The sequence below is a fragment of the Centrocercus urophasianus genome, unplaced genomic scaffold (assembly GCF_019232065.1).
Source record: "Centrocercus urophasianus isolate 14NV4802_14NV808 unplaced genomic scaffold, USGS_Curo_1.0 seq_39, whole genome shotgun sequence".
Lineage (NCBI taxonomy): Eukaryota > Metazoa > Chordata > Aves > Galliformes > Phasianidae > Centrocercus > Centrocercus urophasianus.
The window spans coordinates 3,170,137-3,192,327 of record NW_024884966.1 but is presented as its reverse complement, the minus strand read 5'-3'; the positions used below and the strand labels follow the sequence as shown (position 1 = coordinate 3,192,327).

At 44.0% G+C, this 22,191-nt stretch overlaps 1 protein-coding gene across 11 annotated transcripts in view; it reads left to right on the top strand.

Moving 5' to 3' along the window:
- The first annotated feature begins 289 nt into the window (after nucleotides 1-289).
- The window catches only part of PKHD1 (PKHD1 ciliary IPT domain containing fibrocystin/polyductin), a 240,212-nt gene continuing 218,310 nt past the window's right edge, over nucleotides 290-22,191 (top strand). For 7 of the 11 annotated variants that reach the window (XM_042832736.1, XM_042832732.1, XM_042832735.1 and 4 more), the window contains exons 1-16: nucleotides 1,230-1,412; nucleotides 2,570-2,665; nucleotides 3,884-3,961; nucleotides 4,591-4,735; nucleotides 5,933-6,032; nucleotides 9,246-9,303; nucleotides 10,463-10,541; nucleotides 13,975-14,049; nucleotides 16,186-16,250; nucleotides 17,095-17,134; nucleotides 17,465-17,535; nucleotides 19,235-19,336; nucleotides 19,770-19,865; nucleotides 20,439-20,574; nucleotides 21,234-21,348; nucleotides 21,872-22,147. In XM_042832736.1, coding sequence (XP_042688670.1) covers nucleotides 2,626-2,665; nucleotides 3,884-3,961; nucleotides 4,591-4,735; nucleotides 5,933-6,032; nucleotides 9,246-9,303; nucleotides 10,463-10,541; nucleotides 13,975-14,049; nucleotides 16,186-16,250; nucleotides 17,095-17,134; nucleotides 17,465-17,535; nucleotides 19,235-19,336; nucleotides 19,770-19,865; nucleotides 20,439-20,574; nucleotides 21,234-21,348; nucleotides 21,872-22,147 — 1,476 coding nt within the window. In that variant the 5' untranslated portion in view covers nucleotides 1,230-1,412; nucleotides 2,570-2,625. The other 4 variants (XM_042832730.1, XM_042832731.1, XM_042832733.1 and 1 more) reach the window with 4 other exon arrangements.

The window sequence follows — 22,191 nt, the reverse complement described above, 5'->3', positions numbered from 1 at the left end:
TGTTGCTTCTATCTGGGCTTTCTGGGGGCATCCTGGATCTGATCTGCCCTTTTGTTTGGGGCTGTCAGTGGACCCCATTAAGAGCATCTGGCTCTGCCTGTTGCATTCATCTGATCCTCTTCTTCAGTGCTTGTTCTTTGATAGCATTTTCTTTTCTGATAATTCCCTGAAATCTATGCTTTTTTCTAGCTGTATTTGCAGTGGAATTTTAGCTAATAAGTAAACTGAGTGTAGACTATTGAGCAGCTCAGGGTTATCTTTCATTGGGCTCCTGTAATCATTGGCTGTATGCACATGAAACATCAGGTCTTGATCAAAAACAAACCCAGCACCACTGGTTCCATGGCTGGGCAGAACTCCAAAATTTCCATGAAGGTTGACTGCCCATGATTTCGTGCTACTGCCTCTCTGAATCTTTTTCATTTCCCTTTGGGGATGAGGTAAGAGCATGCATACATTCTGCTATTATTTGACTGGTGTGTAGTAACTCATTAAACTGTAGCTATGCTGTTGTCTGAAGTCTTGGTGTTAGCTTCAGTGGAAACTTCCATGAAGGCACCTGTACCAATGGAAGGCCATAACAGCCTGCTTTGTTTCTGTTGGCTTCACCAAAAACTCATTCTTCTGTCTGGGCTTCAAATGGATGGGTGTAGATGTGGGAGTAGGTGTGATGCTTGCAGCTATTCAGGTACTGATGAAGGCTGAGCTGGATCTTCCCTTCAGTCAGTGGAGACATGTGGTTCCATAACCCTTCTTTCTACTGCAGTGTGAGGATCCACAGAGGAACAGGTACCTGAGATGTGGTAGGAGGTCTGATCCCCCTTGGGCAGAATTCTAGCCAGACTGACACTGCTGGGAATGCAGTGGAAAATTTGAATTAAAGAGTGTACATGGAAAGCTCCAAGTCTGCTTGCTGGGAAAGGCACTCCCAGGCTGGGTATCAGCATATCAAGAAACCATTCAACCCATTTATGTCATGTGTGGGGGGAAAAATGCATTAAAGGCCTTGATTATCCTCCTGTTGGAGAAGTCAGGCATTCAAACTCATCAAATGGCTTAGTTTGGGAGAGATCTTACAGATCATCTAGTTCCAACCCCAAGGGAAGAATACTCCAGGTTGTTCCCATTGTGGCTGTCAAAGACTTGCAAGCAAATGGTTAACAGCAGCAAGTAGCTTAGGTTAATTATTAAGCGTGCCCAATGGACAGCTGTGAGCTGTCTGTAATGAGTACTGCTGAGAAACGAGTTGGGTGGGTTTCAGCACAGCCCCAATTTGTTACCCAGGCAGGGACTGACAGAGCTTCCAACCAAGCATTGTGGGAGAGCCAGTATCCAAGGAAATGGGCAGTTGCACTATCAGAGCCTTCTTGATTAACTCATGTGAGGAATGGAAGGACAACAACGAGGATAAGGTAGGTCATACTTACAGTCTTGATAAGGGCAATAAAAATAAGCCTAAATGATATTTTATAGGACGACTTTGAAATACCAGGTTCACACACACATCAAGGCTTTGCGCACGACCCCTAGAAACTGAATTTCTGTTACAAGGTGCAAGAAATCAGGTTGGGTAATTGCAGCATTTATTGTGGTAAAAGCAATAGAAGCATCATTGCTAGTCCATGGTTTTACATCTCTGCATTACTCCAGTCTAATGATTCAGAGGCTTGGATTTGAGAGGAGGATTTGATGTTGAATGCACAGATTGCTTCTGTTGGTTGGCCATTTGTACCAGGTGTGACTCTGAAATGCATGTTTTTAATTGCCACGGTTGCAGACTGTTATGGGACCACTTACCTCTTAGCTGCTATCTTTATGGTGATGGCAATAGCAATGTTTTAAGTGGTGGTGGAATCAAGAAATAAACATTTGGTCTTGCTTATAGCCAGGTTTCTCCATCGTAGGGGACTCAGCTGCAGACTTGGCTTCCTGGATGTGCGCTATGGTTGTGTTAAACCCATCTCAAATCTCTGCAGAACATATTATTTCTTCCTAAGGGAGAGAAGGATGCTTTAGAGACAGAGCAGTGTCTGCCTTCAGTGCTCAGTTTAGATCAGGAGAGAGCTTCTGAAGCAAGCCCAACAAACATGGTTTGTTTCATGCTGTCTCAGTGGAAAAGGCTGAAAATCCTTCTGGAGAAAATTAAATGAAATTATGCACCAACAAATTCTCCAGGCATTAATAGGTGTTTGATCCTTGTGATAGTGCTGGGTGCAGCAGGTACTTACGGTGGACATTGGGTCTTAGTCACAAGTTTTGTTCTATGGATGTGATTTGACTTGGTTGTGCAATAAATGTGGGCATGGCTGTTTTCTAGCTGTTGTACTCTTCTACAGTATCACTGACTCTAAATCCTGTAATTGCTTTCACTAATTCCTGTTTGCACTGCTTAATCAGCCAGCATCATGAAATATGGCCCCACCATAGAGAAGACCAACCTTGGTTGATTTTTATAGTGCTTTCTCTGTATCTCCCCATAGTCTGCCTTGTCTGCTGTAACAAACCATTGCTCCAACAGCTCTGCAACGTGATGAAGGATTAACAGATGGAATTTATTTTAATGTTACAGAAGAAATGCTAAGGTCCTGAGCCGTGATCCTGTGAAATCCCCGTCCAGGTTCCAAGATGAACCTATGGAGACCGTCTTTTCTGGTGTTCTTTGCAGGTGAGGACAGAAGTGTTCTCTAACAACACTGCAGTACCAGTGTCATTGGCTTGGGCACAGCCTGATTGCAAGTGGGATGTGCAGAAGTATCTCTAAATGCTGTTGGATGTTATGGGGCAGTGACTTCTGCATACTGGAAATGATCCACCTTTTTCAGTGTCCGTTCATGGCATTCCTCCATAGTCATAGATTTCATCTCCTAGTTTTCTATGTGTCTGGGTAATTGTAGATTGTCCCTGGCTACCTCTGATGTATGTTGGTTTTCTTTTGCTTGACGATAATCATACGATTGTTTAAATGTTGAGTTTGTGATTGGACAAAGCTCTTTAGACAGGTGAATACAGGTGTTAGGCAAATTTACATTGACCTGATGAGATGGAACTGTTTATAGAATCGCTATGGTTGGAAACGACCTCTGAGATCACCCCAGCTCACCAACCATGGCCCTCAGTGCCATGTATCCATGTTCTTGAACACCTCCAGGGATGGTGACATGGTCAGCTATTGGTTTGCTTCCATTAGCGTCAGCAAATGAAGGCCCTCAAAAACAAACAAACAAACAAAAAAAAGCCTTAAGAATTTGATGCCCATCTGGAAAATGTATACAATAAGTTATTTGTAACTTAATTGCATGAAGTAGGAGCTTCATCCTATGTTTCATTCTTCATCCTGTGCTTGAGGGCTTTTCCAAGAGAGAGGTGGGCAAGCTGAGATGGAGGAGGATGTATGGTATATTATTTGAGGACAGTCTTCAGAACTGAGCAGACATTTTTCTAAGAGCTGGAGGGATGAGCATAAGGCTGATCGTGCTTGTTTCAATTCTTGAGGAGGTCAGGAGGTTCAGGCTGGCTTAGTTAACAGAGTTCTGAAGGCATCAAAACCTCAACGAGGGGAAGGAGGAGTTTTACACAGGGAGAGGCAGTTCCCTGGAGGTGCCCAAGGCCAGGCTGCATGGGGCTCTGGGCAGCCCTATCTGGTGGGAGGCAACCAGCCCATGGCAGTGTTGAAATAAAACGGTCTTCAAGGTCTATTCCAACCTAAGCCATTCTAAACAAGGGAAGGGGATGAGCAATCCTAATTTGGATGTCCAGGAAGGAAGGATTGTGGAGGCTGGAATCACAGAAGGGCAGCTGCCAGATCACTGCGCCTTGTCTTGAGTTGGATATTTCCAGTCTTTGCATTAAACCTCGGCCTGACACAGCTGGGTTGTTTTTGCAGTGACCTCTGAGGGACTGCTCACAGAGCCCCAGGAGGGCAGTGTTGCTGGAGGAACGTGGATTACTGTCACTCTGGATGGTGAGTGTTCAGCTCTTGTAAACTCTTGCCAAGTATATATCGAAGTAATGGAGAAGTAGGTCTGTTCTGAGACTTGTGGTCGGAATGACAAACCTTCAGTACCAGTCACATAGCTGTGGCATCCAGAGCATGAAATCAGCCTGCAGTTATTACTTCTTAAACTATTTCTGATGTTTGCTTGCTTTCAAATTGTAAGAGAAATCAGATTTCTACCTTATTTTTGGATTCCTGTAGAGATCATAGACAGTTGCAGGGGTTCGAAGGGACCTCAACAGATCATCGCATCCAACCCTCTGCTAAAGCAGCTCCCTAGAGCTGGTTGCACAGGAATACATCCAGGCAAGTCTTGAGCAGAGCAGATCCACCTTACAGCACAAGAGTACTTGAGATGCTTGCTAGCAAAACCATGCGAGACATCAGCAGCTGCAAGTACCATGTGAAACTATTAATTTTACAGGTGCTTTAAGTATCTATGAGCACGATGGTTTGTTTGGTGTAGGTGGTTAAGGAGATTGAAACTGCTGGCAGCTGTCAATCTTTGCAATAGAATATATTCAAAAGCGCCTGCACCTTGTGACTGGGTGTGAGTGGTCCTGTCCTCAGAGCTCTCCCCTTTGATTTTGACTCAGACTCAGCATCCCATGAGCTAGAACATCTCTCTCCAGCCAGCTGGCCCCACCTGGAGGTGTCCCTGGTGAATGCAGACCTGCCCACGTTGCCGTGTGATGTCTCTCCTGTGTATTTTGACTTATCCATCATAAGATGTAGAACAAGGTATGATCCCTGGCTATAATATTGAATCTTCTGGTTTGGAGAAGACCTTTAAGAAGACCTTCAATTATCAATATGACCTATTCAGTCCCATCATTTAGCACATGTGCCCCCCTAGTGCCATGTCCACATCTCTCTTAAATACCTCAGGGTTGGGGACATCCTCCCCTCCCCTGCCCAATGCATGATACCCTCTCCATGAATGAATTATTTCTCATATATACAATCTAAACCTCTGCTGGTGAGAACTTTGCCGTCTGTCTGGTAGAATCCTTGTTGTGTTGAGTCTGCACAGGCACTGTTTCTGCACCTGAGCACCTCCTAAGCTGTGCTGCATTTATCCATGCAATTTAATGAAGTACTAGGTTAATTAATCATGTTGTATATGAATCAGGATGGCCTAGGTTGGAAGGGACCTCAAAGATCATCAAGCTCCAACCCCCATGCTGAGGAGAACAAACTGAAACTCAGCCTAGGCTCAGATCTTCAAAACTCTGTAGACAGAAGCACAGCACCCAAGGAAATCTGATGTCCTTGCTTGCCCAAGATCACAAAGAGAAGCTTGTGGTAAGAAGAGAAACAAATATGGCTCTAAGCAGCAGCTGGGGAATCTAAGATCCCCCTTCTCCAGCCTGTCATAACTTAAAGGATGTTGTTTGACTAGCAGACTAATAGTGCCTTGAGAGCCAGTTAGGAGCAAACCTGTTGGAGTTCTTCCATCTCTCACTGCTGTGATTTGTTTGGGGGTTAATTCTACTGAATGCTGTGCTGTGAAACCATGTTCACTAAGGATGTAGTACTAATTTACAAACCAGGCTTCTCTGTAAATCCAGGCAGCCTTGGGTTGTTTTCATATTAATGAATTAAAATTGTTCATTAGTATTAATGAATGCTAATGAGCATGTGTATGTGCTTTGCATTTACATACAATGCGAGTGTATGTTCTGCTATAGTCCTATTGCCTTCTGCACTTAAGTACAACTTTTCCCTCTGCCCTCATATTCACTTTAAAACTGTAGTTCCAGAATCTGGGTTTGCGTGCAGAGTTTGCGTTCATCACATGAATGTAGTTTGCTCTACCAAAGCTTCAGTGAAGCTGTTTAGAGTGGTGACCCAATGAAGGACCCTTTTACCTTGAAAATAACAACAACTCCATCTGTATAAAAATAATATAAATATTTTTCTTTTTCTCCTACCTAGGTCTTCACCCCAGGAGGGTTTGTACTATGTGGAGGTGAGCTTTAAAGGACGCGTGATTAACAACCTGACTGGGGTGGAGAAAGAAAACTATGCTTTCAAGGTAATCACCAAACAAAGATAGAAGTATGATAAAAGTTTCCGATACTGAAAGGAGTCAAGGTTGGTCTCACAAGGTTTGTATTAAAGTAGCTTCTCTCACAGTGATTGCATGTCAGGACATGAAGCTAAGATGCTCCTTGTGCCCCTTAAAATTAGAGCATACTACATTCAGTGGTCTGGCATTGGACGGTCTATGTGACCTGAGGTCTTTCAGAAGCAAAAACCTGAGTTAACCTACCTGTGCACTTCAGCCACACAGTCAGAAGACCATCTTGTGGGTTTGTTTTACCTTTGTCCAGAATTAGTCATGCTTTCTGTGACTCTCATGGCCTTATGGCAGGATTTGCCATTTTCAACTAAACGAGTTTGTAAGGGTGTGCATGATGTTGCTAGCACTGTAAACATAAAAAACAGGAAATGATACTGTGCTTCCATGGCTTCTCAAGGAGTGTGGAGTGAGGTGGTGCACTCAGCTCTTGTGGCTGGAAGTACTCTAATCCTGTCTGAGGCCTTTTGCTGGTTGCAGTTGCTCATACTGCTGCAGAGTGGTTAATATCATAGAGTCACCAAGGTTGGAAAAGACCTACAAGATCATCCAGTCCAGTGGCCTGCCTATCACCAATAGTTCTCACTACAACAAGTCCTTCAACACAATGTATAACCATTCCTTGAACATGGTATAGTCATAGAGTCATAGGCTTGGGTTGGATGGACCTCCAGATGTCCAACTTCTTGCTCAAAGGGGTTGGCCATGAGTTCACCACTGGTTGCAGAGTCTCCTCCTTTGGAGATATCCAAGATCCAACTGGATGCCTGCTTTCCTGTGTAACCTGCTGTGAGGAACCTGCATTGAGGAGGTTGGATTTAATGATCCCCAGAGGTCCCATGCCTATGGTTCTGTGATTCTTGGGGCTTTATTAAGAGCAGTTATGACATGATGCTGGGGCTTCTTGCAGAGCAGACCCCTTAGCCATGGCTGTGCACTTCAGGATGAGGCCTTGTCTGTTCAGAAGTCACGTCCCCCTTCTGCAAACTTTGAGTATCAAGCAAGAAAGCCCAGCATTTCAGTAAATTGCACATTAAAACCAAAGAGTCATTGGGGGGTTCAGCTAGCTTAGAGAGCTGATGAAAAATCACCAGGGGATGCTGTTAATGAGACACATTGCAAGCTAAATAAAACACAATGTGTCTCTTTGTTTTGAGACTGGGACCTGGGAGCTATGCGTATTAAAAATTAATTTTGCCTCTGCAGTGGATTGGAAAAGCCTGCTGCAGGCAGCAACAAGTCTGAACGGCTCACAAGACTTGTGTCAGCTTGTGGCCTTCTTTTGTGCTGGTTTTGGCTGATTTCTTTGCACTGGCTCCAAGCTGTGGTATGGGCTTTGCTCCTCTGCGGTGACCATAACTGGAAGGTCTGTGGCTACTCATTAATTTTCCTTGTGGCCATAATAAGGAAATTAATATACTGGGCTCTGGTGGGGTTTGAGGAAGGTCTGAAAAAATGTTTGCAGTGGCATTCTTGATTTGAGTTTGGAAATCAGTTGTTTATGCTATTTGTTTAGTGACATGGTGAGTGGGCATGGAGGTGATGGTTGGATTAGGGGCTTTCGGTGGTCTTTTCTGACCTTAATGATTCTCTGATTCTATTGGGCTGACAGCAGCATCTGTAGGTACAACTAGAGAGGACTCAAGATGAAGATGGGGGAGAGAGATGTGATGAAGTTATTAAGAAATGGATGATTTGGTGGATAAGGACAGGCCAAGTGCACAAGGGGAACTTTTCTTTTTTTTTTTTTTTTCTTCCTATAAGGTCAAAGAAATCAAGTAGTTAATGACTTAGGTCAGGATTCAGCCAGCTAATAATGTAGCTGGCCAGTTTTATGGAGGTATTTACAGCAGAGAAGCAAATGGATTTTTGCAGAATCTGAACAAGTCAGGTGCCTTTATAGATAAAGCCCAAGGTACCTAAATACCTTGATGTATCTGACCTAGTGTTATTCACTTCCAGAGTGCAGAATGCTGCACAGGGGAAAAACAGCATTACTTGTGTATGTCAGGGCAGCTATCTGAGGAATAAGGCTTTGCAAGGTCTTGTTGCTTAAAGCAAGGCTGTGCCTGTGATAGTGAACAAGGTGGGCAGTTCTGGAGTCCACGTCCAGCTGCTGCTGATGGTGAGCTGATTCCATGTGAGTTATCAGCATGTGGATGGCCATGAGTACTTCTGGCCCCTTGGCAGGTGAATAATACTCTTGCACACCGCTGTTTGAATAGGATTAGTGTTGGTGTAGGCAAAAGCTCCTAGAGTCAGTTTCTTAAAAACAAGCAAAATGCTTGCAGATTTTTAGCGTAACCTGGAGGAAGAGGTCAGCAGGGCTTCTTGAAGGTGCAGCCTAAGTTTGTGCTGGGTTTGGTTGTTTATGTCTCAGCTACTTCAGGATGCTAAGGACAGCCTTCTTCCACTTGCAAAGGCCTGCTGTGTCTAAGAAGATTGCTTGAAAACTGCTTACTCTTAGGCTTTGTTTTTGGACAATAATCTATAATCTACTTCCTTAGTATTTCCTTTCTTCCTTAGAGGACAAGGAATTCTGTCCTGTGGGCACTGTGATGTGTTGTACTGAATGTGTTTATCTGAATGTGTGTGTTTGGTGGCCCTGCTAGGCAGGGGGGTTGGAACTACATGATCCTTGAGGTCCCTTCCAACCCGGGTGATTCTGTGATTCTGTGATTCTGTGATTCTGTACTGTGTTAATAAGGGTCAGTATAAGCATTTCCTTGGCTACACTGTTTAAGCAACTGATAGGCTCGTTAAAGCCTAGCTGAAATTCCCCAGTACTGTGAAGCAGAAACAGCTTTGAAGAGTATGCTGCTGGTGGGAAGAATTATGCCATAATATCTACACTGCTAGGTGAAATGGAGGTCTGAAAGAACATGGCTTAGAAATTTTGGTGGTGTTAAACCATATCTTCTGGGATGGACTCGAAGTAGACCAGACAACTGGAGCACAAGGAGGATGCAGAAAGAGCAGCAAGCCAGGCTCTGAGCACAAAGGGGGAAGTTGTTCCATTCTCTGAGCAGGATTCTGCTCTTAAGATCCAATCCTGAAGCACGAGTCTCTGCAGTGTGGTTGCCAACTGTGTTGTGAACAGTGCGTAATCAGAGCTCGTTGGGCTGCTGTGAGATTGACTGCTGTTTAACTACAACTTTCTACTTGCAGTTTTCTGCTCTGCAGACTCCTGTGGTTTACCAAATTAGTCCGCCATCTGGCATCCCAGGTAAGGGACCTTTCTTCAGGCTGGGGACCACTTTAGTTATTATTTGATGTTCCATCCCATCTTTATTATTATTATGAGAGTTCTGTCTTGCTGGATTTAACACAGGCTTCTTCAGAATGTAATGCCCAAGCTCATGCTGACCAGGAAAATGGGTTTGCAGAAGGGGTCTGTTCCCCTGCATACAAGAGAGATGGGTAGTGCACTTAATTGCTCATCAGTTGAAGTCCACCCTTGGTTTTAAGTGTTTTCAGGTGGAATTCAGCTCTAGATTCGCATGCCTTGTAGTACAGTGTGTGTATGCAGGTTTCTTAGCTGGATCATGAGTAATGCCAAGTGTTCAGCACTAGCTGAGAAAAACAAAGCTATGTGAAGCTTGCAGATATGCTGCTGGACCAGAAAGACTCATTCCTTTTTGGACCCTCAGAGTGAGGATAGGGAGTATCAGATGATTTAAGCTATCCGTGCTGACAGCTGAATTAACCTGGTACCCAGCATAGTAGGTGGAGTGTTGGGAGTGATCCAACTGGCCAAATGGTGGTGTTGGGGTGAGCTGAATTGTCCTTTCTGATCACACTGACCACACAAATTAGGTCTCTGCTGCCTATGGTGGGCTCAGAAAACAGCAGACATCACAGGATCTACATATTTATCGACAGTGTAGACATGCAGGTTAAAATTTTGCTCTCTGAATTGATTTTGGTTTAAACTGCTTATTTGCTGTAAGTATTCCTTTGTTGTACTGTATGCTAAACTTTGATATTGTTGCTCTTACTTTAGACCCTGCTTTAAGGACTTAATTTTAAGCCCGCGTTCTAGTGCGTTGAATAGCTTGTCCTAAAGGTGGTGTTCTGTAGCAGCATTTGGTTGATAAATGTTGAGGAAATGCCTTCAAAGTCAAATACCAGAGTTTTGCTGGGGAAAAAATAATAATAATAATAATTTTTTTTCAGTGAGAAAGATGTGTTTTGGGCTAAGGGGAATTAACAGTCACCTTGAACTTGGATAGAGAGTAGATATAGGTGCAGCCAAATGGGCACCTCTCTGCATTGTTTTGCAAAGAATTTCTTCTGGAATTTCTTTTGTTCAGCTCACAAAATCTGCAAATGTAAATACCCCACTTTTAAAAGACGCCCTTCTGTTTCCATTTCCTCTTCAACAGGAAATTTAATAGAGATCTATGGGAAGACAATTGCTGGGAGATATGAGACCCTGGACTTCAATGTGGATTATATTGATGGGTAATGATATATGAGCTGCTACCTGACAAAGTCCCTCTAAATTGTTTTCTTCTACTGCACTCTGCAAGAACAATAAATTGCAACCAGTTGGCCCAGAATTGCCATTTACTGCTTTTGTGCTTTATTGCAGCTCATGAGTTGGGCTCCAGCAAACTTTGTTAATCTAATTGCAACTGGTCCATTAAGCTAGTTGGTTTGTTTACTGGCAGCATAGTCAATCACAGCTCAGTGTGAATTTACTGTAATTGCATCTGGTTGCTGTAGATTTTATTTTGGCTAGCAAATTAAAATTTAACTAATTAAAATAATGTCAGAATCTTCAAGTTAAATAAATTTTCCCTTCCATTTGCATTTCTAGAAATACTGTTAGTTTGAAGGAGAAGCTCTAGTGAGTCACAAGACAAAAGCAGAAGTGTCTGGGGACAGAAGGCTTTGTTTTTCCACTGCTTCAAAACCTCTCTGGTCACTTCTCTGTTTTCAAGGGAGGTTTGAATTTGTTCTCTGCTGCTTCAAGGGTTGCACTCAACAGAGCAAAGCGGGTAGACTTTAAAAATTTTCTTGAGAGAAAGCAGCTTAAACTTGACCAGTAAATAAATGTTCACTGGAACAGGTTGCCCGAGGAGGCTGTGGATGCCCCATCCCTGCAGGCATTCAAAGCCAGGCTGGATGTGGCTCTGGGCAGCCTGGGCTGCTGGTTGGTGACCTGCACACAGCAGGGGGTTGGAACTGGATGAGCATTGTGGGCCTTTGCAACCCAGGCCATTCTGTGATTCTGTGTTTTTGCAACTAGCCATTAGGTTGAATGGAAAAGTTCCTTGCTGAGCAACTCAGCTCTTTGCCACTGCGAATGAAAGCCCAGAGCAGATTCCAGCCATACCTGTTGCACCCATTTATCAGCCCTCACTGGATACACATTAGCATCCTTTTGTTTGATATTCATTACTGTTTTACCTGCCTCCAGTGGACCTGTGAAGTCTTTTATCTGTGGGAAGAAAGGCTGGTGTGCCTGCGTGCTCCACTGCTGGATTACTCATTTACAGCTCGACCTCCCCTTAGCTAAAAAGGAAATGGCCTTGGAGTCTTGGCACACCAGGCAGGTTTACATCCCGGTTTCACATGAATACTTTGCCCATTTTTGGTTTGTGTTACCAAGTATGTTCCAGGTGGAGACTTGCACTTGACCGGAGCCATCTGCCACTCAGTAACACATATTCAGATGGAGGAAAAAAACCTTTTTTTTTTTTTTTTTTTTTTTTTGTGATGTTCTAAAAGCATTGCTTTTGTCTTTTCAGGCTTTATATAGCATACAGTGGACCAGTGATGAATTAATCATTTTTGCAGCAGTGATTATTTTTCTGTTCATCCTTAGTAGCATTGCAGATGGAAACTATACACTCATAAGAAAGAGGCAGGAATGTGTTTACTGGTGCAATATAGCACTTGAACAGGGCTTACTTTTGTAACTAGGATGGTGAGGAGTGGACCTCTTTGCATTCTGAACTCCTTGAAACATGGAGGTAAAAGGAGCCAGATGCAGCTGGAGCCACTCCTAGTCATGGATTTGGTCAGCTGTTTGAGGGCACAGTTAACCTGACATGTAACCTTTGTGGAGCTAACATCTTAAACTTCTAGTCATTTAATGAGGATTTGCATTGGTAGGGAGCCTCTTGATGGTGAGGTACAAGGGATCTTTGCACAAGGGTAACCCCAAGAGTGTTCCTACTCAAGGGGAGATCCTTTCATGCAGTTGGCTGCCATACAGGAGAGCTCAAGGGGCTCTTGGGCTGCTTAGTATTGATAGGGTAAGATGGTTGACTCGTAGTGTTTGATATATGCTGACCACATATCTGCCATCAGTTCTTTCAGCCTGTAGTTTAAGGCAGGTCTGTGGTCATTACAGGTCTTGGCAAGACCTTCAGTGTTATCAGTACTGTGTTCACTCTCTGCCTGAGCAAGGCCTGGGGCATAACAGCCAGGCTGAGGGAGGAAAATGAAGGGGAGCGCGCTGTCACAGGTGTGGATCTTAGCAAAGTGAAAACCTCACGAGAGGTTTTCAATTACTTATTTGCCTTAATTGCTTGTTGACTCTTCAAGAAACATTACCATCTTTTGCTTGTTATACTAATTACTGTGAATTTATTCCTCTTCTCTAGCAGAAGTTTTTTCCGCTATTAGGTGGGGATACGTGAATTTCATGTTAGGAATTTAACTGTTTTCAAGTCATCTGTCTTTATAATATCTTCTGTTGATGAAGTAAAGAAATGACTGGGCTCCATCTTGAAGCACTGTGGCTGTACCAGCCCAGTGCTGTATTGTGCTGCCTGGTGCTTCTGGAAGGTAAGGGTCTATCTGGGACCCAAACTGTCAATGCTTTGTGCTGCCCAAGGTTAGCATTGGTGTCTTGAAGGTGGGTTTTATCATGATCCTTATGAGCATGCAGTATTTAGTGTGCTTTACAGGGCGAAGTGTGTGTGTGTGTGTGTGTGTGTGTATATATATATATATATATATATATATATAGAATATATATGAAGGCAGCTCTGAAAGTAATGCCTCCTATTTTATTATGTTGGTCTATGACATCAGAGGCAGATGTTGCTGGTATGGCAGTAGAGTTTGAACCTTCCTACCAATATCTCACTGCATTTTATTGCTGTGTGACAGACAGCAGCAGAGGGACAATCTGACAGAATAGCATCTGACATGGAAGTACATATGAAGTAAAGGTGTTTCACTGAATTCCTCCATGCAGGAAAAAATTGCACCCACTGAGACTCATTGATGCTTGCTAAATGTTTATGGACCAGTGGGTGTGAGCACAGTGAGGGGTGGGTGGTGTGGTTTAGCAGTGGAAACAACAACACTGGGTCACCTCTGCTGGTGCTGATTCTTGTGGGCGTGGAATGCAGGCTCTTGTTCATCTCTACTGAAAATGCATGCTTAATGCTAGCAATTGTGTTCAAATTAGCATTTTGTAGCTGAGAATTAGCTCTGTCAAAGTGTTATTGCGTTCTTTGTAGCTGTGGTAGTTTCCACAGAAATAAATAGGAGGCATTGCTTTTGGAGCAATCTACATATGCTCAAATAATATATACACACAAACAAACAGTCTGGGCTCATCCTGTTTTCTAGGTTAATAAAGGCTAGATACAAGTGAGGGAGAATTCCTGACTGTTTTGAAAATACTGGTTGCTGATTTTAACAGAATCACAGTTTCATAGAATCACAGAATTGCTCAGGTTGGAAAAGACCTTAAAGATCAACTGCAAGCTAACCATGCTACCCTAACTACCCTAACTCTAACAAGCCTCTGCTAAATCGTGTCCCTGAGCACCGTATCCAAGTGGTTTTTAGACACATCCAGGGATGGTGACTCAGTCACCTCCCTGGGGAAGCTGTCTTATGTCTCATCTTTCTTTCTTCTTTTCCCTAGACCAGCTGTCCTTGTGGCAGAAGGAGATGGATGGACCAGCCTCTGCTCTTTTGCTGACGGGCAAGCAGGAAACATGTCAGTTGTTGACCTATTTTGGGTTTGTGTTGGTGTAAGGCCTCAGCACGTCTTGTGCATCAAGATTTTCTTGGCTTTTCAGTGAACTTCTCAGTTTTGGCATAATGTGAAGAAGGACTGTGAGTAGCTGACCAGTCAGATAGAGTGGGTGAGGGCTGCTGGCTTGCTGTAGTTCCAACCCTCTGATTATGACCATCCAACCAATTCTTTATTCTTCAAACAGTCCAGACTTCAAATTCTTATCTCTCCAATTTAGAGATAAGAACGTAGTGCAGGACCATGTCAAAGGCCTTGTGCAAGTCCAGATAAACAACAACACTTGCCTCGCCTTTGTCCATCAATGCCACCATTCCATCACAAAAGGCCCCCAGACTGGTCAGGCACGACCTTCCCTTGGTGAAGCCGTGCTGGCTGTCTCAGATCACCTGCTCATCCCTCATGAGTCATAATGTGTTCCAGGAGGATCTGCTCCATGATCTTCCCAGGCACGGATACGAGGCTCACTGGCCTGTAGCTCCTCAGGACTTCCTTTCTCCCTTTCTTGTAAATAGGAGTGATGCTTCCCTTTTTCCAGTCAGTGGGGACTTTGCCTGACAATTTTCAAATATGATGGAGAGTGGCTTGGCAACCACATCTGCCAGGAAAAGGGCTGAGGAAAAGGCAGATGCTGTTCTGCTTACCCTCTGCACTCCTGAAGGACTACACTGAGTGCAAAGCTCACAGTCACAGGACAATATCTCTATGCTGCTGTGGTGAGAATGTGGCACAGCAAACACAGCTCAGCCCATATTTTTCTGGTGTGCTTCTCTTAGTGTCTGTGAGCTTTGGAAAAGCAATGCTGTTGCTACGAGGAAATGAGGAAAAAGCCAGTGAAATCAGTGCCAGGGCTTCTCAGTGAGCCCTCTTATTGGGTTGTAAAATTCCTCCTGCCTCCCAGGAGGGGAACTTAAATGCAAATTGTTCTGTTGATGATGGAACTTGTTGTTCCATGGCTCCCAAAGCTTGATATAGCACCAGCATAGCTTGCTTAATTGCTACTCATTCCTACTTGCAGACTAGGGGCATGCAGAGCAATTAAGAGAGGCTTCAGAAAGTGCTGTCTTTTCTGGGAGCTTTTGCCTGGGAAAAAAAAGCCCATAGTCTATTCTACTGGTATAGTTGAGTTTTAAGAGTGGGAGGAGGTGTGCAGTATCTCTGGAAATACTCGTTTATTGCCTATCCCCAATGCAGACTGTGTTTTAAAGTTAGGTCCTCAGTTGTACAAATCAGAGATTTGGTGCTGATCTGGGTCTGGTCCTCCGACTCTTCCACTGTCTAGAAATGGGCAGTGTGATCACTTCACAAATCCTTGCAAACCAGGCTTGGAATAGGGTTTGGTTACCAAAATCCCATTGATTTGCTTGGAAATTTGGCGTTCAAATGCTTTTGAGGATCCAGCTCTCAGTGCAGCAAGGGAGGTGCTGGTTGGACCTTGGATATCAGGAAGAGTTTCCCTGCCCATAGGAGAGCATTTCTGTGAGCAGCCTGCATGCATTCTCTGCAGCTCAGTGCCAACTGTGCTGCCTGCATTCCCCAAGCAGGAAATCCTTTCTGTTGCTGATAAGGAGTGGGTTTAAAATGGGAAAACCACGGATGTAGACAACTTGTTCTGTATGTGGTTGGACGAATTATAGTTTAAATTTGTACAGATCAAGTCATTACATCATTATATCCTCCTGACCTCCTGAGGCTGTTTTTCCATTTGATGCTGTTTCTCATCTTGCTGGCAATCTCTGATCTCCTGCTCAGACATCAGCTCCCTCTGTCCTATGTAGGTCCTCCCCTTCCAGAGGCATGGGTTTAAATTGCCCTTCTCAAGTTTAAGAAGCCAAGGCTTTCTGCTCTAGCTCATATTTAAAATGGGATTTCTGCAAGTCAGCAGTGGGATCACCTTATCAAAACAAGGATAAAGGGGGCAAATTGGAGTGATGGGATGCATCGACCTAAGCTGCCGATGGTCTCTTCTCCCTTGTTTCTAAAGGGAAGTGAGCATAACTAACTCAGGTGTGAAAGCTTGCATTTTTGATTAGATGCTTCTCACTGTTGTTTGATTTGTTTTGCCCCCAAGGCTCATCAAAGCCCTTCGTTTCCCCACAGCTATTCCATTCAGACAAAAGAAGGACTGGGAACCATGCAGTGCCGGGTGGAAGGGAACCACATAGGTTGGTGAGAGTGTTGGGGTGTGTGGGAGAGATCATAATTCTGCTACTCCTGCAGCTCTAGGGGAACCATTATTTTTTCCTTCGTTATTTATTTCATCTTGTGTATGATGGGCTTAAGAGATAATGGGGATCTTGAAGGAGATTCTCACCTTCCTGGTATGGCAAGTGAGGTCGGATAGGATCCACAGGATCTGAAAGGAATTTTTGCCCTGATGTTCAGCTTGCAGATTCAGATATGTAAGAGCAGATCCACACAATGTAGTATAATCTAAGTCTGGAAGCTTCCTACTTTGGTGTTCAATTCAGTTGAAATGTGATTGAATATTGCCTCCAGACGCTCCACTGGAAGAGAAGGATCTCCTGTACGTCCTGTGCCACATCTGTCAATCCTGAGCAATTTCTCCAATACTCCCAGGGAATTTCGGGTGGTTCTTGAAACCTATATATAAGGCCACTGAATTCAGCCCCAGTTACGTGTAGGAATAGGAATTTAGATGTCTTGAGTTGTGAGTTGAATCCTACTCCTGGAGCTTTCCTGAGGTGATGCAGCAGTAATGGATGTGTACCACATAAAGGCTTGCAGACAGTTTCAAGGGATTATTGGGTTTATTTTTATTTTTTTGCTTTTACTTTCAAGATTTTTTGGACTCTTGTGGTGCACATTGAGGAATTTCTTTCTTAAATTGAAAGCAGGTCAGCTGAAATCAACACAACTGTACTGTTATAAGAAAAGCATAAGGAAGAGAAAGGGGGCAGGATGTCTGGACAAGGTTTGGTAGGTTGTGCTCTTACTAAAGCTCTCCATGTTTTTGTCATAAAAGCATGTTTCTTTTCTCTCCCCTAGGGTCCCATAATGTCAGCTTCTCAGTGTTTAACAAAGGAAAGTGAGTAAAAGATCCTTTTTTTTTTTTCTTTTTTTTCCCCCCTATAGTTTCATATGGGAGCACAGCTACATTTCTGAGTCCAGGATGAGTGTGTGAAATTTAATCAAAACTTGTGTTTCATTACTTAGACGTGAGGTTTTTCTGGTTTGAGAAGATGACCATCAGATTAGGAATGAAAAGGGAGTGTGTTCCTCCCCCAAGGCATCTCTGTGTGCCCAAAAGAGACATAATCCAAGTCCAACTGAAAATAAAAGTGTCCAACCTTGCCAAAGGAAGGTCTGCACTAACTGGAAGGTCCAGGGATCTCTAACACAGCTCTCTCTCTTGCAGGTCAGTGATAGACAAAGATGCTTGGCTCATCAGTGCCAAGCAGGAGCTTTTCTTGTACCAAACACATTCAGGTATTGCATTGACCCACCCCACTGCTTGCACTGTGCCATGGCAGTGCCACTGTTGTCTAAGGAAGACACCTGGTTGTTGCTCTTACCAATGTGACCTCATTTTAGCATGTAGTTCTACTGGTGTGTGGTAAGTTTTGTGGTGGGCTGACTACACAAAGCTGCAGGCCAAGAATTTCAGCTATCCCAGCTTTATATGCTGAGGTTGGGTGTGCTGCCATGGGCTGTGTTCTTAATCTCCAGTGAGTTTGTGGTCCTCTTAAGGATGTCTTTGAACACTCTTTTGGACAGCCTAATCTGAGAGTCAGCCAGGGTTTGGAATGGAGGTGCTGTCGTTATTCCTTGTATTGTCAGAGCACCAGCAGACTTGGTGTGTTGGATCCAAAGGGCCTTTATATCAGCTTCCCCCTTATGTCATACTGTTTGGTAAGAATGCAGTGCTGGCCATAAAACCTGTAATGTAGGCCTTTGGATAGGCTAGTTCACTTCACCAGCTGCGAGGTGATGTTCAGTCACTCCAAGAGTTGGGCTCTGGATTAAAGGCTGGTGAACAGCAGATTGCTGCACTATTATTTTAAAAAGATGTGGACCAAGACACTTAATAACTTCCACATGACATCTCTGGCTATGGGGAGAGGTCCCACCATGCTTTTGCCATTGTTTGCCTTTGTTTTGACCTGTCAAGGGGCTGAAATTAATATAATAATAGTAATTACCTTATAGGCTGTATCTTGGGAGCATGGTTCAGGAGATAACAATTTATTCTTTTTTTTCTTTTAAGGAGTGTAGCCAATACGTAAATGGATTTTGTATATTGTTTATAGCATACAACTTGTTTCACCTATATATTCAAAACACTTTGTAAAAGAGGGTAATTTTATGTCCTTACTTACAAATGGAGTAACTGTGTGGAATTAATTGTTAGCAGAGTACCTGGAGAAACGAGGTCTGCCAGGACTTTCCAATAGGCAGCACTGCAGTAGCCAATAGTTAATGCTGCCAAAATGAAGTTAAATGAAAGTGGAAAAAATTGAGAAAAGAAAATGTAAATCTGGACAAGCTTCTCTCATGTTTTTAGTCTTTTTTCAGATGATAAAAACAAAAACAAACAAACAAAAAAAAGTTTCTTTAAATTAGGATGTGTGAGTGAAAAGTGAGTAAACTTCAACAAAGAGAAAAATAGGTTTCCAGTGTGGAATGGGGTGACTGTAATAAAGAGGAGATCCTGTAAGATTCTCGTAGCCCCAATGTAGATATCCACCATCTGTTCACCTCCCTGCGTTCATCCCTGTGGGACAACTGGAAAGTGCAGTGACACCTAAACCTATGGGCTAAACTGGGAAATGAGTCGGGCAGGGTCAAAAGGATTAAAGCACTTAATGTCACTTTTCTTTCCAGAGCTCCTCAGTAGCACAGAAGATAGTATTTACAATCTGAGCGTGACAGATGCAGTCACTGCTAAGTCACAGCCCAGGCATTCTGGTATTTCCCTGTTGTGTGGCCAAGTTACCGAGTGGTTCATTCCTGCTGTAATCTCAGCGGCTGCCGAAATCGCAGTGAAGGATCAGTGAAGCCTGTTTGATTCACAGGAGTTTGTTCCAGTTGGAAAGAGTGCAAGTGCACTGCTGGCTTTGACAGAAATAGGGCTGGGGTTCATCTTTCCTGTGCTTGTTTTCAGATCCCCCTTTTCCTTCCTCTGCAGAAATAGCCTCTGTGTTCCCAGCGGCTGGAAGTCTTGCAGGAGGAACTGACCTCACCATTACGGGGGATTTTTTTGAGGAGCCCGTGCAGGTCACTGCTGCAGGTAACAGGAGAAATGAGCCGAGGGTTTTTGTAAACATGCAAAGCCCATTCGACCCAACTGGTCTTCATGTGCAGTGATAACATGGGAGTTGTACTCAGCATCAAGGAAAGTCTATTTGGGCTATGGGAAGGAATGATTTTTCTTGGTTGACAGTACAAATAGAGGCTTCTAGCAACTCACTGCTGTCTTTTGGAAATGAAAGTTGGTTTATTGATACAGGCTGCCCCAGGGAGAGGTGGTGTCACCATCCCTGGAGGTGCTCAGGAGCTGTGGCTCCTGAGGGACGTGGTCATTGGGCATGGGTGGGGGTGAGCTGGAGTTGGACTTGGTGGTCTTGGAGGTCTTTTCCAGTTGTAATGGTCCTCTGATTATTCTGGAGCTCATGCATTTCCAACTCTCTATGGCACATTTGTCTCCTTTTCTTGCTGCCCAGGTGTCCCCTGTAAAGTCAAGCGTGTCTCTCCCCGGCAAATCATCTGCACCACTGAGGCTGTGGGCAGGAACAGGATGCTTGGTGCCCCCCAGCCAGGTACAGCGTTCTAATAACCAAAAGTCCCAACAGACCAACACGCGTAGAAACAGAGAGAAATCATCAAGACACTTGTTTTTCCAGAACACTAAGCTAGTTTATCTTAGGTTCATAGCAAGGAAAGCCAAAGTTGAAAGCTCAGCCCTCTGGGTGCAAATGGGTCAGCCCTATAGAGCTGGGAAAAATGAGGGGGGAAAAGTATGAATGAATGCTTAGGGGACAGAATGGGGAACTAGAGCTGCTGTAGAGACTCCTGGGTATGTTGCCTGGGTAGAATGTTGCAGTAGGAAATTACTGTGCACATAATGATGCTCGATTTTTGTTGACTATGGATCAGTTTGGTATTTCTTCCTCTGAGAGCAGTCAGGTTTTTTTTGGAAGTAGATTGGTCTTGGCAAATTTTTGTTCTTACTGGTGGGGGATTTCAAGGCACAATGAATTAAAAGTACCCCACAGATGGAGCCAATTTATTAATTGGTTATTAATTAGCCTCCTTGCACCACCAATTCTAGCATATGTGCTCTGGGATTGTTGTTGGCTGCTGCTGAGAACGCTTCTCTTTTAACTTTGTAGGAAATCGGGGGCTTCTCTTTGAAGTCTGGGATGACGCCTCTGATCTGACAGAAGCAGGGCCTGGATATAGGTGGCAGTTTGTACCTAGTGCCCAATCCCCAGTAAGATTTCTGTCTGCAGCAAAGCAGTCCTTCAGGTACTCAGTGATCTTAAAAGGGTATGAAGCTGTGGCAGTCACCTTTAATAGTGTAAGGTGTAGCAGTAACACATGACAGCTCTTTTCAGCAGAGCCTGACTTCATAGCTCCCACAAATCAAAGAAAACCCTCTGCTCTGAGGTCCTTTTGAAGCTCAACATATTCAGCAAAGTACTTCCTCCCTTTTTTGCTTTCCCTTGGTGTTCTGCTTGGCCTAGATGTGCTGTGAAATAGCATGAAAGAAATTGCTGTCAAGATAGAAGGAATTCTACTTAGAGGCTGCCTTGGGTTGGAGATTTGGTCACATCCATAGCCCTTGTTGGCAACTGCAGCCATAGATTGTCCTCAGTTCCATGAAGATGTTTGAGCCATGTTGGTGCCTCTTGGGATGTGCCTAGGAACAGCTTTGCAATGCACTGGATGTTTCCATTCTTCTATCACTTCTGTACTTTCCTCTTTGATCCTGAGGGATTTTGAGCCTTTTCCAGCCTGTTGAGAAATAAGACTTTGCTTGAGAAGAAACACATAGAAAAGATGTTGCCTACAACAAAGCCATGCTTATCTTCATGTTCTCAGTATACATGTGGAGGTTGGGTGCTGGGTGGTGGGGATTCTACAGTAACTCTTGTGTATGTTATGGGTGTTCTGCTTTTGCTTAGCTCCAGGCTTCGTGGATTTTTTGTGGCTCCTCAGACCAACAATTACACCTTCTGGATCCAGGCAGATGGTCCGGCATCTCTGTACTTGAGTCCATCCCAAGACCCACAGCATAAGGTATGACTCTTAGCAGGGAGAAAAATAAAGCAGCCGTGACAGGGAAGGGCATTAATTAAGGACATTTCCAGTGGGGGATTACCCCAGCACGGATTGCCTCGTTGGCCCCTATTATGCATCTGTTGCAGAGTGACACTTTCTGTGCTGTTATTTGACGTTTTACACCTGGCCCTATGGGCCATTTGTCTCATGAAACGTATGCCATTGTCTCTAGAGTCTTCAGATGTCTTTTCCTGCAGACATTTTCATCTGTGTTCTAGGCTTGTGAGCTAGAGAACTGAAGCCATCTATGAAAATCTACACGAAGAATTGTTAGTGGAGCTTTTATGGACAACCATAAGAATTGTCTTGTTTATGTTATTGAACCCTAAATCAAAGATCTTTGAGGTGATGGCTTTTTGCTGTAGAATAGGAAAGAATGTATTGAAACATCAAGCCACTGCTGTCAGCTCTGGTTTTGGAGCTGAATGTACAGTGTTTTGGTATTGTGAAATTATGAGTGATTTGGTTCATCTGGACACAGGTGAGAATTGCTGCTCTCCCAGCTGGCAATTTGGAATGGTCTGGAAAGTGGGTGAAGAACTGGAGCGAGAGTTGGCGGCCAAAATCCCAGAAATTTGAGCTAACTGCTGGCCTGAGGTACTACTTGGAAGCATTGCATCATGGAAAGGCACCCAGCAATGGGATGAGAGTTGGAGTCCAGATACACAACACCTGGCTGAATCCCCAGGTGGTGAACAACTACTACATTGAGAGACATGAAATTTGGGCTCGTGCCTTGTATCTTCCAGATGTACAGGTCAGTGCTGGGTACTTGACCCCTGTAGGACAGGGACTTTGGCA